The sequence below is a fragment of the Papio anubis genome, chromosome 10 (genome assembly GCF_008728515.1).
Source record: "Papio anubis isolate 15944 chromosome 10, Panubis1.0, whole genome shotgun sequence".
NCBI classification, from domain to species: domain Eukaryota; kingdom Metazoa; phylum Chordata; class Mammalia; order Primates; family Cercopithecidae; genus Papio; species Papio anubis.
Window position 1 is genome coordinate 79,503,344 of NC_044985.1, and position 18,004 is coordinate 79,521,347.

The 18,004-nt window shown below is 36.1% G+C and overlaps 1 protein-coding gene across 3 annotated transcripts in view; it reads right to left on the reverse strand.

Annotated features, from left to right (window-relative positions):
- DNAH7 (dynein axonemal heavy chain 7) overlaps positions 1–18,004 on the reverse strand; it is a 340,785-nt gene that overhangs the window by 125,778 nt on the left and 197,003 nt on the right. For all 3 annotated transcript variants that reach the window (XR_004176604.1, XM_009182666.4, XM_031651428.1), the window contains exons 33-40: positions 17,749–17,925; positions 15,658–15,789; positions 14,090–14,314; positions 11,320–11,517; positions 6,861–7,016; positions 5,992–6,160; positions 3,860–3,986; positions 2,543–2,762 (exon numbers count right to left, since the gene is read on the reverse strand). Coding sequence is in view for 2 of the 3 variants with exons in the window: in XM_009182666.4 (XP_009180930.4) it covers positions 2,543–2,762; positions 3,860–3,986; positions 5,992–6,160; positions 6,861–7,016; positions 11,320–11,517; positions 14,090–14,314; positions 15,658–15,789; positions 17,749–17,925 (1,404 nt within the window). In the remaining variant the exon portion in view is untranslated. The remainder of the gene's footprint in view (positions 1–2,542; positions 2,763–3,859; positions 3,987–5,991; positions 6,161–6,860; positions 7,017–11,319; positions 11,518–14,089; positions 14,315–15,657; positions 15,790–17,748; positions 17,926–18,004) is intronic.

Here is an 18,004-nt window from a genome sequence, read left to right on the forward strand (position 1 = left end):
GAGATGAACAATACATATAATGAATGAATTTTACAACATGTTGGACATTGAAAAATATTATAGAAAGAAGTAAAATAGGACAGGATACGAAAGACTGGAACTACTAGGATAGGGGAGGGGACACAGGCTGTGGTATTAAAAAGCTTCAACTAGAAGGAGGAAGTTGATCAAAGGCAGGGAGGGAGCTATTCCAGAGCATCGATATCTGGAGGAAATATTGCAGGCAGAGAGAATAGCCAGGAGGCCTGTACTGCTGGTGAAAGGGGGATGAGGATGAGAGCAGGAGGCAGCCTGAGGGGAACAGGCTAAGAGGAACACATCCCAGGTCCTATGGGCCACTGGACTTCTATTCTAAATTCCTCTGAATGAAGTGGGTGCTAATACAAGATTTTGAGCTGAGGACTAAATTCATTATGTTTTATGTAGGCGTGTATAAATATGAAGTAGTCAACCTCATTAAATGCCCAAAGAGCTCAATAACCATTATCAAAACTCAATAATCTGACATCTAAAGCAGCATAGAATCTAAGAAACTCTTAAAAGTAATTATGTCTAACACATATACAATAGCACAGACAACCTATTCCCATGATTGGAAGAAAGCACTGGCCTGTATAATCCCAGGTGACAAAACGTGTCACGTGCAGCAAGCTTGCCTGCCTTCCTCTCTTGAGACACTCGTTCATTCACCAATATCTATTGAGGGTTTTCTGTGTGCCAGGCACTGGGAAAAGCAGTGCAAAAATAAAATCGCCATTCTCCTAAAGTTTCTATTATTGTAAAGACAATAAGTAAGCCCAAAATTTAGAAGCTGTCAGGTGATGTTCAATGTTATGAAGAACAAAACAAGGTAAGCAGTAAGAAGCCAAGGGGGTAGGGATGGCCCAAAGCGAGCCTGCATGACAAGGGGGGTATTTCAGCAAAAATCTGAAGGAAGTAAGTGGGCAAGCCTGCAGATAACAGAGAAAGAGTGTTCTAGGCAGAAGGAATATCAAGGGAAAAGTTCCTGAGGTGGTGGATGCCAAATGCTTCCTCGTGATTTAGATTCACCCATGACAAAATGCTGCCTTCAGCAATGCATTCTGCTATGGTTTCAATGTTTATGTTCCCCCTACATTTATATGTTGAAATCCTCACCCCCAGGGTGATAGTACTGAGGTGTGGGGACTCTGGGAGGTAATTAGGTCATGGGGCAGAACCCTCATGAATGGAATTAGTGCCTTTATAAAGGAGGCCAGAGAGCCCCTCGCCCCTTCCACCACTTGAGGACGTGGTGAGAAGGCACCATCTATAACTAGAAAACAGTCCCTCACCAGACATGAAATCTGCCAGCGCCTTGATCTTGAACTTCCCAGCCTCCAGAACTGTAAGAAATTAATTTCAGTTTGTTGACAAGCCACCCAGTTTAAGGTACTTTTTATAACAGCCTGAATGGACTAAGGCATGCTCCTTGAATGAATTCAGCATCATCTTCCCTGTTCACTTCTCCTACACTCTCCAGCTCTTAGTACATTTCTAATATCCATGTGGCCCCCAAACACAAGCCTGCATCCATATCCCGGGATGTGGGTCCCACTCAGGCAATTAGGTAACCTGCTGTGGAGTGCTATAAGAATCTCAATATCATCCTTTCCAAATAATCACTTTTGGAGACCTTGTTGTGGCCAAAATTTCCAAGTGGAATGGATCTTCACCTGGATGTATATTTGAATGTGCAATGATTTAGGAATTCAAAATGTATATCTAAAAAGTCCAGAGAAACCGGATTTTTAAAAGACCTTTTGAAATTTACGTCTCTGTAGTACATGGTTTTAACACAGTAGCATATTCTCGTGCTCTATGTTTCTTAACTGCATTATCAAAATTAAAATAAGGGTCTTGCTCTGTCAGCCAGGCTGAAGTGCAGTGGTGCCATCATAGCTCACTGCACCCTCAAACTCCTGAATTCAAGCAATCCTCCCGCCTCAGCCTCCTAAAGTGTTGGGATTACAGGCATGAGCCACTGTGCCCGGTCTCCTTCACCAGTTTTTATAAGAACATGCTCATCCACATACCTATTCCCAAGAGAGCTTAAATACATTTTTATATAGTTTCTATGCTCTCAAGAATTTGCTTTGCAATTCTTTTGGCATCTAGTAATACTATACAAATAAGTAATGTAAAAAAAAAAAACAAACCCCACATTCATTTCTTATAAAAACAACTCCTTAAAAAGTGTTCCATTTCAAATTTATTTGAAGCCAAACTAACCAGGATTAAACTACTTAAGGGAAACTGGCTCAAAGTGACACCTACTTGGATATATTCTATAAATCAACAGAAATTCCTAAATCTGCATATGGGAGATAAAGCATTTTAAACATCATAAAATATCTCAGTGTTAAATATTTTAAAATTTTTTCTTGAGCATTGGCCTTCAAAATGCCAAATAACTGAATACATTTCAGCAATATAAATTGCAGAATATTTCTTTTCACCCAGTTGTTGGCATGGTAAATCTTTGTTTCTCACATAATCCCATTTCAATAACAGGAAAATTTACCTCATGTACCCAAAGACGTTTAATCACTCCTGTGGTTTCTGTTGTTTCTGGTCTTGACAAACAAACACCTTGAATGACACGGGAGAAATCACGGAGGTTGAACAAGTAGTGAGATTTAGCTGGAGTAGGCAAGAGATTCTTCATTGCTTCTTTATACAGAGTCATTGTGCCATTTACAATTTGTGTGGTCAAATCTAGAAATTCATCTGGAAATTTATAACTTAAAATGTTTTAAAATAAAAAGAAAGGAAAATGTTAGCAATTATATAATTATGAGACATGAAGGCTACTTAGCAGGACCAACATAAAATTTTAATTTTGATTAAATCAATGTCATTTATAAAATTACCATATCTTGTTATAATAATAATACTAATAGATTTTTACTCCTTTTAAAGCTATTTTCTATGTACTATTTTATGTTATGTCCAAAAGAACCCTGTGAAATGAGCAGGGCCAGTTTAATGGACTTAAAAGCACTTAAGTAAGTGAACAGAAGAGACAGCCAAGGAACCCAGATTATGTAATTCCCAAATCCACTAGACAAGTATTTCCCGACCTCTTTCATTCCCTGGCATTCTCAACTGCATATAAGTATAATCCATAAGGAACACTGGTGAAACAGGTATTTTCAGAGGAAAAAAAGGAAGAAAATTAAAATATGTAAAAAAAAAAAAATAAGGAAAAGAGAAAAAAAGGAAAGTAAAACAGTGAGCCAAGACAAAGGGCATGATTAGGGTATAAAGAACATAGAAAACTAATTTTCATTTAGAAAGATTGCCTATATTTAACTTCTGGTTTGTCAAGGAGCCAGCTGTTGACTCCATCACTGGATAAGGCAAGGAATGACAATTTCTTGAGAATGGACATGGGGACACAGACTTCTCCTGCCCAGGTCAGCTTGGCTCCCTGATATCTGTGCATCTTGTGGAGTAGCAGAATCTCTGCAGCTAGGCAGCTCCAAGGCAATACTTCTCAGAGTTGGACACGAATGTCCCTGCAGAACTCGAGTTCTACTAGAGGGCATCAAAGTCACAGCATAAACCTGGTACATCTTTCCAGCAGTAATTGAACTCAGTGGTGAAAATTCAAAATAATAACTCAAACATGAACATATTATATAGCAGAATGGTCAGACCTCTTTGTGTTATGCTCCCACACTGGGAGGTGGAGGGGACAGAGGCAAACAATGTTGTCTGTTACCTTTTCCTTATCTAGGAATGCTTTTGCTCTTTGAAATACGCTACTTAATATTGGTATGTTTCTAAAATATTTTATACCTCCTAATTAAAACAAAACAAATTTTTGATTACTTACCAGATTTTTAAATGCCAAGTTAAGATTCTAGAGAAGATTGTATACATGGATTTATCACTAAACTCATTGATTGTTATAATATTGAAATGTCGCATGTATCGAGGAGTTACTGGATTTCGACCACCACCTAAATATTAAAAAGTATAACTCTTAATAATGTTACTAGTATACACAAGAGTATTTTCTCAAATATTTTATAGTTTAAAGTAACTTGAAAGATGGAAAAATTCACAGCACATGAAGTTAAGAGCAATCAATTGTTTGGATAACCCAATATATCCAATTGTTTGGATAACCCAAAAATATAAACCCAATAGTTTTGGACATCAAAACTATTTTTCCCTCAAACTCAAGATGTTACTTTTCTAGGTGAATTATCTGAATGAGTTCAACTAATTAGACATAATCTTGGGTCAAAACTATACTACCAAAGGAAATCAGACCAGGCAGAAAAAGCCACAGGCCGTGTTCTCCATGGTTTACAGCTTAAAGCAGTAAATAGTAAACATCCTCAATACAATATTAAGATGTGATATTATATAATATTAATGTAACCCTGGTGAATCTGACTGACCAAAGTTTAGGGCACTTCCCCTAAGGCTGGAATTCAGCACAACCATAACATATAGCCAAATTCTTTCCCCACATCTTGAAGTGAATTTACCCAAAACTAGTCTATACAGTTCATACAGTGACTTCACTGGCTGCTTGCATCTTTAAAAATTGGGGGATTTTTTTTCCATAAAATAATGAAAGATTCCTTTGAGCTTATACATTTATTTTGGAAAATGTAAAAGAGTTTAAGGAGATGGTGAAAGGGCTGCAGAAGAAAAGATGGTAAGATCATCTACCCCAGCTCTGTCTCCAACCCTTGCAGAGAATGTTCAGAATTGTGGTATTTTTAGAAAATAGAAATGGGATCCAAAAGGAAAAGATACCACATGGTTTCAGCATACTCTTCTTACCAGTGCCTGAAGAGGCAGGGAAAAGTGGACATGTGAGTATAAATGCCTGGCTTGGGGTGGTGGGGGAGAGACAAAGTAGAACTGAAGTCTGAGACCCAGGAGCAATATGGTCTTTTATTAAAAAGAAAAAGAAAAGAAAAACAGCCTGAGCATAATAATAACAAGCCCCCAAGCCCTGTCTCCACAAAATAAGAAACAAAATTAGCCAGGCATGGTGGTGCATGCCTGTAGTCCTGGCTGCTCAGGAGGCTGAGGTGAGAGGATCACTTGAGCCCAGGAGTTTGAGGCTGCCGTGGGCTATGATCACACCACTGCACCCCACCTAAGCAACAGAGTGAGACCCTGTCTCAAAAACAAACAAACAGAAAGTGTTCAAAATGGCCCAGGGAATGTGTTGAGAGCAATTACTGACTCAGAGCAAACTGCATTACAGGTTAGATAAAGGTCAGGGTTAGGGAGCAAATACCAGAGAGATTCCCTGAAGTGGTATATCAACACAAGCAACATTTTGAAAAAATAGAATACTGGCTTGAGGTCAGGAAGAAAACAGTTAAAGATGTCTGGTTAGTAAATCAAGCCATTTTAGACATCTCAGCATTAAAAAGCAAATTTCCTCTACATAGAGATTCCTTTGCATATAAATTTATCTTGTAAAATTTAAAGGATCTTTTGGCCATTCCCTACTTAAATTCTTCTCAGCAGCCTGTTTAAATACAGAGACTGACTTGAATGGGACTTGATTGGGGTAGAAGGAAGATGATTTCTGAAGCAGGGACCATTCCACACAGTTGAAGCATTAAGGAATGACACAGAGGAAGATGAGCTGCCCCAGGAGGATGTGAGTTCTCAGAAAGCAGAAACAGGAAATTGGAAGCAAACTTCCAGAAGGTGGGAGAAAAAAGGATTTGGAAGAGTTCCAGAAGGTGGGAGAAAGAAGTTCCAGAAGGTGGGAGAAAAAAAGATTTGGAAGAGTTGGTAGGTGCATAGCCTATCCAAGGTCACCCACTTTGAGTTGGTCATGTGATACACTCTGTTAGGTCACAGTAGATACACATAGAAAACATATACACAAAACATTGGGACTCAAAAGAGGTTTTTTCCAGTTATTTCTTTAGCTATCGCTAGAGTGATTTTTTCATCTTAATAATCCAAACTCAAAAAATGTACCTGGAGGTCCCATAGCACACATGATCTGAATGTCCACTAGTTTAATCATGGAACAATCTTTTAGGTCATACCAGTTCCAGTGATCTAACCACTGTCTAAGTAACTCAATGGGAGGCTGAGCCCCATATACCTCCCGAGCAGGCATATTGACATCATCTACAAAGACAACCTGAGAATAAGAAGAGAAGAGGTATAGAAAATATTAACATCTCAACATAGCGTCATATTGTGTAAACAATATTGAGGCAAATACTTAGCTATCTACTTGCAGAGTACATATGGGGAAGTGATGGTTTCTTTTCTAAACAAGGATAATATCCTTAGCTTCCATGCTTTTAGCATTCATATTCCTCAAGAAATAGGGAGACATTCTCATTACTAATCTTCGTAGGTTAATAGCTTAGGACTTATTAGTTCTCTGATACAATTTGTTTCTCAATACACTGCATATTTTTTCCTTGTACTACACTTCAATTCATGAAAATAGATGAGAAAAGTGTGATTAGGGTGAGAAGGATGTTCTTTGCAGAGGAACACAGGTAAATCTATTGTGAAGTGGGTTGCTGAAGGTCTACAAAAGCAAGCAGCAAAGACTGCTGAATAAAAATGTCAGTGAAAAAATTAGGAAGGTAGATAATTTCTCAGATAAATATTCTACCTTCAACTCAAAGGGCAACTCCTTGTTTTAAACATCAAGCTGTCTACTGCACATACAAATATAACTACATTTTTAGGAGAACCTTTTAATCCAAATTTGTGACATAAAAAAACTATACAAAAAGATGTCTATCCCCAGGTTATTTGGTTTCCTTGTTCCAACTGCAGCAATGTATATGAATAGGCCCGGGTGCTGTACAAAGAGTCATTACCATTCTCTTGCCCAAAGGAGGACCAAAAACTCCCTTTCTTCTCTTGTCCAATTTTGACATGATAATATTCTGAGTTTGAGCTGCTGTAGTTTGTGCCGAGAAGTTAATTAGCAGAGGTTTGTAGACTTCCTTATTTAGTTGATTTAAAAGAAAATTCTATATAACAAAATAATAAAATGAGCCATAGTTGGAATTATGTTTTGACATTTCAGAATAAACACTAAGCATCATTACTGATAGACTCAAATTTAACCTTAAGTGCCATAACACTGACAAATAGATGGAATCAGTAGGAATAACAGTTACCATGCCAATGGAGTGTCTCCATCTGTCCACCCCTTGCATGTGCCTTCTCTGGTTTTCACAGCTACCAGAGAGTACACATTCCTCCTTAACGTGGAGTCACAGAGACTCAGAGGTTAGGAAACCTGCCTAAGTTCTCTGTGATGGGCAAGAATTCAGACAGCCATTTGTCTCTCTCCAGATGAATATTCTTTTTCATATATCCTATTATCTTTCCACTTACATACAAACCTATCTTTCTGTAAGTTAGAAAGCTTAAAAATATAACTGTATTTTCAAAATGGAATTCACTGGGAAGCAGGTGGAATTACAATGGTTCTTAATCAAGATGTATGCCAGGGACGGGACATACCAGAATTCCCTGAGGAGCTCTTCAAAATAAAATTGCCTCTCCTCACTCTTTCTTTCCCTTCTCTCCCTTAAGAGTTCTGTATAGGGCACAATCCCTTGCCAATTAAAGGCCAATTTATTAGAAAAAAATACTAAGTAAATCACATATTTTCTTAATGAACAGTAACAGCTATCACATGCACGTATGAGTAAAGGAAGGGAAACAGTGAAGTTTTTTGCCGTTCTAAACTTTACTTGCATTAAATGCTTGCAGCATTCAGCTTTATAATTAAGATACTAAATTATTAACCCAAAATATCAAATGGTAAAATATCTCAAGCAAGTCCTCTTTTCATGATGTGATTATATACTAAACATTACCATAATTAAGCTAATGGAAATTTTGAAAGCATACTTTGGAATATTAATCTATTCATCAAGGCAACACATATTTTAAAAAGGACTTATGATGTTCTCATTAATGACTACATTTAGCACACATGCCAGGAGTACCAGGAGGCAGAACAAATAGAGAAAATAAGGAAGACGCAGGGTAACAAGCTGGTCAGAGATTCTGGAGGAAGGCTAACTTTTAATCCTCCCATCAGCCCAGCAGGAGCTACCTTTTTAAATTTAAAATTGTTTTCCTTTTCACAGAATGAGCACATTCTAAAATGTAAGCTCTTTAAAATCTTTGAAGACTTTGTGTTCGTACCTGTGATTGCCAGTTAGAATAGCAAAAACTGGGAATGGGGAAGTTTAGAATAAAAGTAGGAATATATTTTTGTGACTTTTATGATTAAAATTTCTTTTATGATTGTATAATTATAATGTAAGTGATAGATTATTTCAAGAGGAATAATAGTTTGAAAACAAGTTATTCTATTTATGTAAACAACTCCCTATTCTGAGCAACAACTACAATGAAGGAATGACATGTCTGAGTAAAGCAAATTTATACAAGTTTTTAAAAATTATTGCTTAAGACTCTAAAAAATTATTTCACTTTGCTTGCCTACATGATGTACAATGTAAATACTATATTATAATATATTTTTATTAGCTAACAATGGTAGTCATATGGTAGGTAATCAATACATTTTTGTTGGATTGATGGATGAACTAAATGAAACAAGCGTGAAAATAAAGGGTGGGTGTGGTGGCTCCAGCCTGTAATCCCAGCACTTTGGGAGGCCAGGTCAGGAGGACTGCTTGAGCCCAGGAGTTGGAGATCAGCCTCAGCCACATAGCAAGATCCCACTTCTACAAAAAAAATTATATGGGTGTGGTGGTGCATGCCTGTAGTCCCAGCTACTTGGGAGGCTGAAATGGGGGTATCGCTTGAGCCCAGGAGGTCAAGGCTGCAGTGAGCTGTGATTGTGCCACTGCATTACAGCCTAGGGGATAGAGCAAGACCCTGTCTCTCAAAAATAAATAAAATAATGAAAATAAGAATGCAACACATACATAAGCCATGGCACGAACAGTTTGGCAGTGAGCATGGAGACCATCTAAAAACAGAACTAAATCTAACCATCATAAGCATAAATAGTTTTAAAACCAAAATCCAAACGTAATTAATATTAAAAAAAACTTCCAAAAGAGTTGCTGCATAATATTAATTTGGCAAAAATAAACTGAGGTTTTAAAACATCTCTGTCTTACCAGAAGGTGGTGAAAGGTATTGGTGACAAATAGCAATATTTCACTATTTCTCATTAACTGGGTAGGGGAAGGAGGTCAATGGATACTGTCATTCATAGTATTGATAATTTAAAACTGAATTTAGAAAAAAATTACAGGCTTTAGAAAAAATCCTTAGTTTTTTTTGTTGTAAAGTGTTGTTTTAACTTACGTTTTTAGGTAATCTTTAATTAGAATACTACTTTTTTTCATCATTTATTTAAAATATAAGTAGACATGCAATAATTTGAAGAGAAAATCACTTCAAATTGTAAATTTTATGTTTAATTCTTTCAACCAGATGAAATATATGTATAAAATTTTATGAAGCAGTTTATATAAATAAATTCTTAATGAAATTACTATAGGGAAATTAAAATTATGTAGCATTGTTTTAAAATATTTTCTTTCACAGAAGAATAAATTTCAGAGACTTTAGCTGTATATTTGTATTATTTACAATACAACTAACAATTAATTGGGGCAATGAAATCCCCCTGAAGGGCATGGCAGACAATAACCTTTATGAGGAACAACTTAATATTCATCAAAAAATCAACAATTCCATGTCCAGGAATCTTAGGATATTTTCCTAAACAAATAAGCAAAAATAAGAACAAAGACTTAGCTATAAAAACATTAATTACAATCTTCTTTCTTTCTTTTTTTAAATTTTTTTTGAGACAGACTCTCACACTGTCGCCCAGGCTGGAGTGCGGTGGCACGATCTTGGCTGACTGCAAGCTCCACCTGGCAGGTTCAAGCGATTCTCCTGCCTCAGCCTCCCAAGTAGCTGGGACTACAGGCGCCCGCCACCATACCCAGCTACTTTTTTTGTTTGTTTTTGTATTTTTAGGAGAGATAGGGTTTCACCATGTTAGCCAGGATGGTCTCGCTCTCCTAACGTGATCCCCCTGCCTCGGCCTCCCAAAGTGCTGGGATTACAGGCGTGAGCCACCGTGCCCGGCCTGCAATCTTATTTCTAAAGCAAAATGTTAGGAAAATTAGGGATTTGAATCAATTATTATAAAATTATAGAATCAAATACTACAATACCCTTAAAATCATCTTGTAGAAGAATAATGAAATTGAAAAAGATTTACAATATTAGTTTTAAAAGCAGATTACAAAATTAAGTTCCTAAGTTTGTGAAAAGTAATGTTTTTATGCCTAGGCACTTTATTGCCTGGGCTGAAATTGATGAAGGTATAAGTGACAAAAGGCTTGTATTTTCCTCTAACCACTGCCTTCAATCATGTTAAGTCTCCATTCCCTGACCCGTGGTGATATCTTAGATAAATCTCTCAGCTTTCTGTACACTTCTAGTTTTTTTAGTTTTTTTTTTTTTTAATCCGGGCCAAAAACACTCCTTGATTTAAATTCTCAGTGAAAATGTATCTCTCCCTCCCCTTGGATACTCCCATACATGCAAGCATTTAGTTTATGAGAGATGTCATTCCAATCTTTTATGAAAGAGATTATTCAATAAACACTAGGATGGCTATGTAACTATATTGCCAAATACATTTCAGAAAGATTGTAAGATGTAATGTTAAAGTCAATAAAGAACTAGAAACAGGTACTGTGGGAGAATGTGAATTAACTGGAACCTACAATCAAAGAGCGGCCCTCAAAAGTATCTTCATTCTCCTTCACAGGCTGAATAAAGCTCCTGAGACTGTGGTATTTTCTATTACAGCATCTAGCATTATCTTAACTAACAGACAACAATTCCAGACATCATTAAGGAAAATCAGTCTTGTTACTACATAATAATCCTTCAGATATAAAATAACTTAGAAGATATCAAGCGTAACTAAAACACACTTTTCAAGAGGTATGAAATTCTCATGTGGAACAAACAACTCTTATTAAAATACCAAAATAAATGGGACAACAATTTAATGGTGTAAAATGGCATCATATCATTAATCAACTTTCAAAAATAAATAGGCAATTATCACTTCTTGGTCTTTTGGCTAAAATAAAGAATAAAATAACTAGGCAATTTTTCAAAAATTCTCTGCAGTTCAAACATCAAAGTACTTGAGTATTTAAAAAAATTATTTGTCTACTATTTCAAAAATTAACATTTTTAGGAAGATTATGCACAGTTTAATATGTAGATTTCTGCGGTACTTACAATAATGTAAACACTTTTCCCAGTTCCTGTTGGTCCTACAAATATTGAAGGTTTTTGATGGGTGGTCAGCAATTCCATTAATGCAGAGTATCGAACTGTGTCCAGAGTTGGCACAATGATTTCATTAAACATTACATCTTTAGGAATTGGAGGAGCGTCTTTCAATTTCTTTATCCATGGTTCCCATTTTCCTATTCCCTGTTTATAATAAACAACCAAGTAATGAATATTATAAAATACTTTAAAAAGCTCTATACTCCTGTGCCATTGTAGAAAAGACTAAGACCAACAAACTCCAATACGTATACATTTGTTTTATCCTTTAAGACACAACACTCAGTTTGAAGGTTAAATTGTATGTATAAATTAAGGAGAAACTAGATTTTACATGAATACAAATGAAATAGCAATGCTGTGGTTTTTTGATGTTCTGAAACCACTGCTTATGCCAACCCAATGATCAATTATTGCGGCCAAATGTCAGATTATTTAATGGCATTGAGAAAATTAAACTAACCAATGAGCTAAAGAGTAAAGAGTAAAGAACTTCATTCAATAAATGTTAACCAGTATAGAATTTTTTCTCCCTAGAAGATACGCTGCATATTGCTTGCCTTTCATAACAGTATTTATAACATTAGTTTATCATTGTAGGCAAAATTTCTTTTTAAAAAATGTACAGTAAAAAAAATACATAAAATTTACCCTTAACTATTTTTAAGTGAACAGTTCAGTAGTGTTAACTATGTTCACATTGCTGTGTAACAGATCTCTAGAACAGCAAGATTTCTTTATATGAGATTATTATTATGAGTTAACATTATGCCATATCTTTGCATCCAATTAGCTTGAAAACTAAAATTTTAATTTGCTATGACCGTGTTTATAACCAAAACATTCAAGAATATCATGTTAACTCTGTCTTCTTAGAAAAACGCCGCCACCCTTCTTGCAGAATAAAATCTAAATTCTTCGTCATTCAAAGTACATCAGAATTTGGACCCATCCTTCCTTCACAACCAGGCCTCACTGAGGCACCTGCTGGTCCCCTGCCCCCGCCACTTCCTTGGGCCTGAGCTTTGATGCATGGCACTCCTTGGGCCAGAATGACACATGACTGTCATCTGAAGAGGTTATGAACTCACTGAGGGCAGCACTGTGCTTTATTCATTCTTGTATCTTCAGGTAGAAGGCTGTGTGTACAGCACAGAATTTTTTTTTGGGGGGGGGTGTTAAATTCACATCAGTCTGAAAATTGTATTATAAAGAAATATTTCTAGAACAAATGAAGAAAATAATGCCTTTCCCAAATTCTTGTTAATCTTTTCAAACATATGTCTTTTGATACCATATAGGAAAGGAACCATTAAGAATCAGAAAACCTGACCGGGCGCAGTGGCTCAGGCCTGTAATCCCAGCACTTTGGGAGGCCGAGGTAGGCGGATCATGAGGTCAGGAGATCAAGACCATCCTGGCTAACACGGTGAAACCCTGTCTCTACTGAAAATACAAAAAATTAGCTGGGCGTGGTGGCGGGCGCCTGTAGTCCCAGCTACTCAGGAGGCTGAGGCAGGAGAATGGCGTGAACCCGGGAGGTGGCGCTTGCAGTGAGCCGAGGTCGCGCCACTGCACTCCAGCCTGGGTGACACAGTGAGACTCAGTCTCAAAAAAAAAAAAAAAGAATCAGGTTGTGTGATCCTGGGACAATCACATTAAATCTTAAATCTCTGAGCTCCATTTCCTCAATGGCAAAACTTGCAAAATAATCTCATCCTTCCCACCTCACCAAGGTGTTGGAAAATGAAATGGAAATAATTGCAGAAAGCTTAATAAACTGTAAACTACCCTGAAAATGCAGGGTATTATCAGTAATTTGAAATTAAATAAAGTAAAAAGTATGTGTTGGGCATAGTCTCGCCTTCTGGGGTGACGTAGCAATACATTGCAAGAACCATAAAAATTCAAAAAGCAATACAGTAATGCCTTTTCTAGAAATTTATCTTAAGGATATAATCAGATATGTACCCAATGACTTGTATCTAAGAATATTTACCAAAGTAGTACTTATAAAAGTGAGAATCTGAAAACAACAAAACCAGTCCAATGTCCAAGGGTAGGAAATTGACTTTAGAAAGCAAGTTTACTGAAGAAACATTAGTGAAATGGAAAGCTTTTCTCATTATTAAGAAAACAAGAAGGATATAAAGCTGCCCATTGGGAATGTGGTATGATCCCAATTTTACTTAAATCTGTATATATTTAAATAATATATATTCCTAAACTTGGTCCTCAGTACAATACTTGTGGGAGTTGTTATACAAAAACAACCACCACCCAAGTTTTATTTTCAATCCGTTTGGGAAGCACTGAATTAAGATTACACCAGCTGGATTCCTACAGGACTTCTTAGTGCCTACTATACTAACATGCACCATGAACCTCTAACAGCCGTCCTTAAACAGTATGTGCCTGCTGTGATTCTATTTAATGAGTGCAACTGGTCCATTAGATATTATTATCTCATAGTATCATTGGAAAGAACTATGTTCAGAGAAATCAACTAGTCCATGGCTATCCAGAAAGAAAGTGACTTTACTAGGACTCAAACCTAGAGCTGTCTGAATTCAAGCCAGTGCATCTTCCTCTATTCTATGCTGTCTCTTAAGGTAAACTGTGATGACGAAGGTGGCCACAGAGCCATTATATGCTGTGTGTCAGAGAGGGGACTCTGCCAGGCTAGCAGCTGCAAATCTTGCTTCAGAACTCTTACCTCAGTGACAAATTGATAATCATAAATTGTCCCTTTTTCAGGAAATGTGACCGTTAGTGCTTTTGAGGATGTTTGCTCAGTACCACTCTGTAATTTAAACGTATTTCGAGTTCGATCTGAAATTGGACCTTCCATAAGTTCTCGAAGAATCTTATTAAATTTCAACCGATCATCATCTGTACAAGAAGCACCAATGGACCAGATCAATGAAAACAGAAAAATGCCCTACATTGGAGAGATGAGAAGATTAAGAACAATTAAAGAATAATTTTAATCTGTCCTTGAAGCTTACATATCAGATCAGTCAGATTAGTATCTCTGAAAGGAAACACGTAAGCTCAGATATATTAGTAGGTCATCTTAGGATTTTGTAATCATAAGGGTTTTAAAAAATCAAATCGCACGTCTTATAAAATCTTAGAGAAGATAATACAAAATAAAGAATACATTCTGGCCATAGTGAAACTTCAGAATGATTAATCTAGTAAATCTCATATTTTCAACACATGACAGCAGCTTGATATTAAAAGGAACATAGAAATAACTTACTATTAAGGTACTAAGGCACACTTTAATAAAGCAAATAACATACATATCCATTTTCTATTTAAATTTTAATATGGTGGGTTTACTTTAAGTAGAACAAATTAAAATTATTTTATTTGTAATATCTGAGCATTAAGTGTCTAAACTAGAATTGCAATTCTGCAAGCAAAAGATACTAGCTTTCTGCTTTCCAGACTCAAAAAGAGGAAACAGGGTAGAAGACAAGACCCACCAATAAGGTAGGAAGCCTGTTTGCTTGTTTTAAAACAAGGTCTTTTATTAAATACAAAGCCAAGAGATTCTGGACTATGCTCATGAAAATTCTGGACTCTACTTCAACCCTATTCACCTACTCCTAGTTTACTCACAGACTTTCTCTCCAGAAACCATTCAACACTAAGTTAAAACTTAATTCATTTCAAAACATATAAGTTAAGCAAGTACCATAGTGACCATGGTAGAAGTGCTACCATGAGTAGTGTAGTAATATTTTCATTAAAAAATCCAAAGTCTACTGATATTTTTATTCCCATTTTAAAAATCGGTTTATTGATTACCTATATATTTTCTTGCTTTCCTTAATCCAAATATGTATTTATATACTCACATATATATATACAAATAATTTATATCTCATGAGAAAAGGAAGAAAAATCAAGGAAAAAAAAGCAATAAATTATTATAATTTGGAACGGAAGTAAATCTCATTGCCAGAATGGTCACTGACATTTTGGGAATGGACCATTTCTAAGGCTGGTCAAACGACCTGAGATTTCAGTAGCAGATCTGAGGTGATCAGTGGGCTCCGCCCAAACCTCATGATGTACCATGACTGCCAGGCAAGAAGCTTCCCCACCAGCACTCAGAATCTGGGGCCTGGCTCTTTGCTCACTCTTCAGCTACCGCCCGTCGACTAGTCTCCAACTTCAGGGGCAAAATGAGTTTCATAAATTAGGAAGCTTTGGGGAAAGCAGTAGATACCTGTCTTTCTGTAGCAGGATACAGAAGGCAATGGACCTTACCTCAAGCAAAGAGTAAGTTTCTCGATCACTTCTCTCCTTTAGTTTGACTTCATCAGCAAAATCATCCATAAAACAGTCTATTAGATTCATTAAGGATCGGACCAAGTTTGCATCGGAAGTAGGAGATAATTCCTGAAAAGTCAGTAAGAAAAAGTCTAAACAATTTAAATTAGGTACTAGCTAAACTATCCCCAGCTAATATTTATTAAGCTCATTTAATGTTAACCATAGCAATAATTTTAAATTTATACTATCTATGAGTAGGTACTCCTATTACAATTCACTTGGGAGAACTGGATGTTACATTTAGGTAGTGTGCACTCTTTAACTTTTCGTATCGATTCTCAAATTTTAAAAAATTGCTGTTACTTATGTAGTTAATTTAATATATGGATTCCAAGGTATATTAATTTTATAAACAAAAACACAAAAAATTTCATAGAAGGCAGTTAATTTGTATATCTAAAATGCTTAATAAGTAAAATCAATTTTAGAGCATATTTATAAGCCACAGCAATCCTCATAGTAAACTCATTACTATGAAGTACAATTCCAAGGCTTGGAACCCTCAAAAACCTTGCTGGAGTGCTGAAATTGTCATGCACTTTACTTTTCTGCTTGTCACCATGATAGTTTATAAAATAAATGAAATAACGTGTAATGCTCCTAGAACCATGCAGCATATAGCAAGTTCTCATAGGCGTTTGTCTTCTCCCCATGCAGCTCTCTTCCAATTGCCAAAGTCACAGTGTTTGGTGATTAACAAGTAAAAATTAAGTCTCTGAAACAGACTCCCTGAAGATTAGAAGCAGGTGACTTCATGTTCAGCTGCCACCCCATTAGAAACATCAGAAATGACAGCTGAGTTTCTAAGTGTGGGACTAAGTATTACTGATGCAACACTAAAATACAAATAATTATCATTACAAATAAAACAGATAACTATTGCTACATAGTAAATAACAGGCATTCAAAATTTCTTCAAGAGATAACAGAAGTGCACAGTACATTTTAAAAAGCTTGCATTATAAGTTTCACGCTTTCCTATAGAAAGGATGTTTCAGTTATGTAGAAAATTTGTTTATTATTTGTATTATCTAAATTCTCTGACAATGCCAGAATAAAAGTCATAAAGGCCCTGAAGCTTATTTTATTATGACCCCAGTTCATACATGTTTAATTGTTTTTGAAACACGATTACTTCATATCTACAACATATTTCAGTTACAGCCAAACTTCTTGAAAGCCGTATGGAAGACACATCACTTCCTTCAGATGTTCTTCCCTCTTTCCTCTCGTCTAAATCACTGATGTACCTGTGATTCTATTCCTTGCTCTCTTCTTTTTTTCTCTGGAATTTTTCTTTAGGTAATTTATATTAACGTGGTTTTAAACTCCATTTTCCAAATCTGTTCCTTGAGCTAAACTTCTGCTTCAAGACTTTTTGTTGTATCTTCAACAGTAAGAGTACTATCAACCCTATTTCCCTACATTTGCTCCTGGGCCAAAGTCATTCCAAAAGACCTTTGGTCAGCATCTCCCAAAGCAGAAATTAAACATTCTTGCTCTGTAATTTCCAGCTGGAGAGAGTTCAACTCTCAGAGGCAGGAGACTCCCATTTCCTTGTCATTTTCCTCCCTTCTACCATTCCCCCCCACTTCCCTTCCCCTCCCCAGTGTGTACTGAAAGAAAGAAAAATGAATTTGCCTACTTTAGGACTTCTTTCCAGTCCTTCTACCATGGACTGACTGGCTTATTTTAGGAACTTTGGATAATAAAGACTATTGTAATAATGGAAATTATTTAAAATGCAATAGCCCATCAGAAAAAAGAAAAAACATTTTGACATGGTTATGTGGGCCTTTGAGTTCTCTTTTTTCAGAGAGAGAGAAAAGAGTAGCATCAATATACCTCATTTGAAATATTTTTAGTGAATTGTATGAATTCTAATTTAAATTTTTAACTTAATCAGAAAAATGTTTTGATTTAATATCTCTTAGCTGATAATAAAAACAGACATTAAAATTGATATGTAAGTCTAATTTGAGTTTTCCATTTATTTTTTAATCTTAAAATTCTCATTTCTCTTACCTTTGTATGCTTTCTAATAAATTCAATCGAAACAGGGACCATTCTGTCAAATAAGCTCATTATAAATTCCTTTTGAATAACACTGACCGACGCAGGTAACATGTTCACCCAAGATAACATCAGTGGTCTCCAGCCTAACATGTGAGGCTCCATGTAAATCATGCCACACCTGGAAACCTGGAAAGCCATAAGTGGTTACCATCAAGGGAATGCTTATAAAATAAATATGATTTGGCACCTCTGTTTCTTACAATCT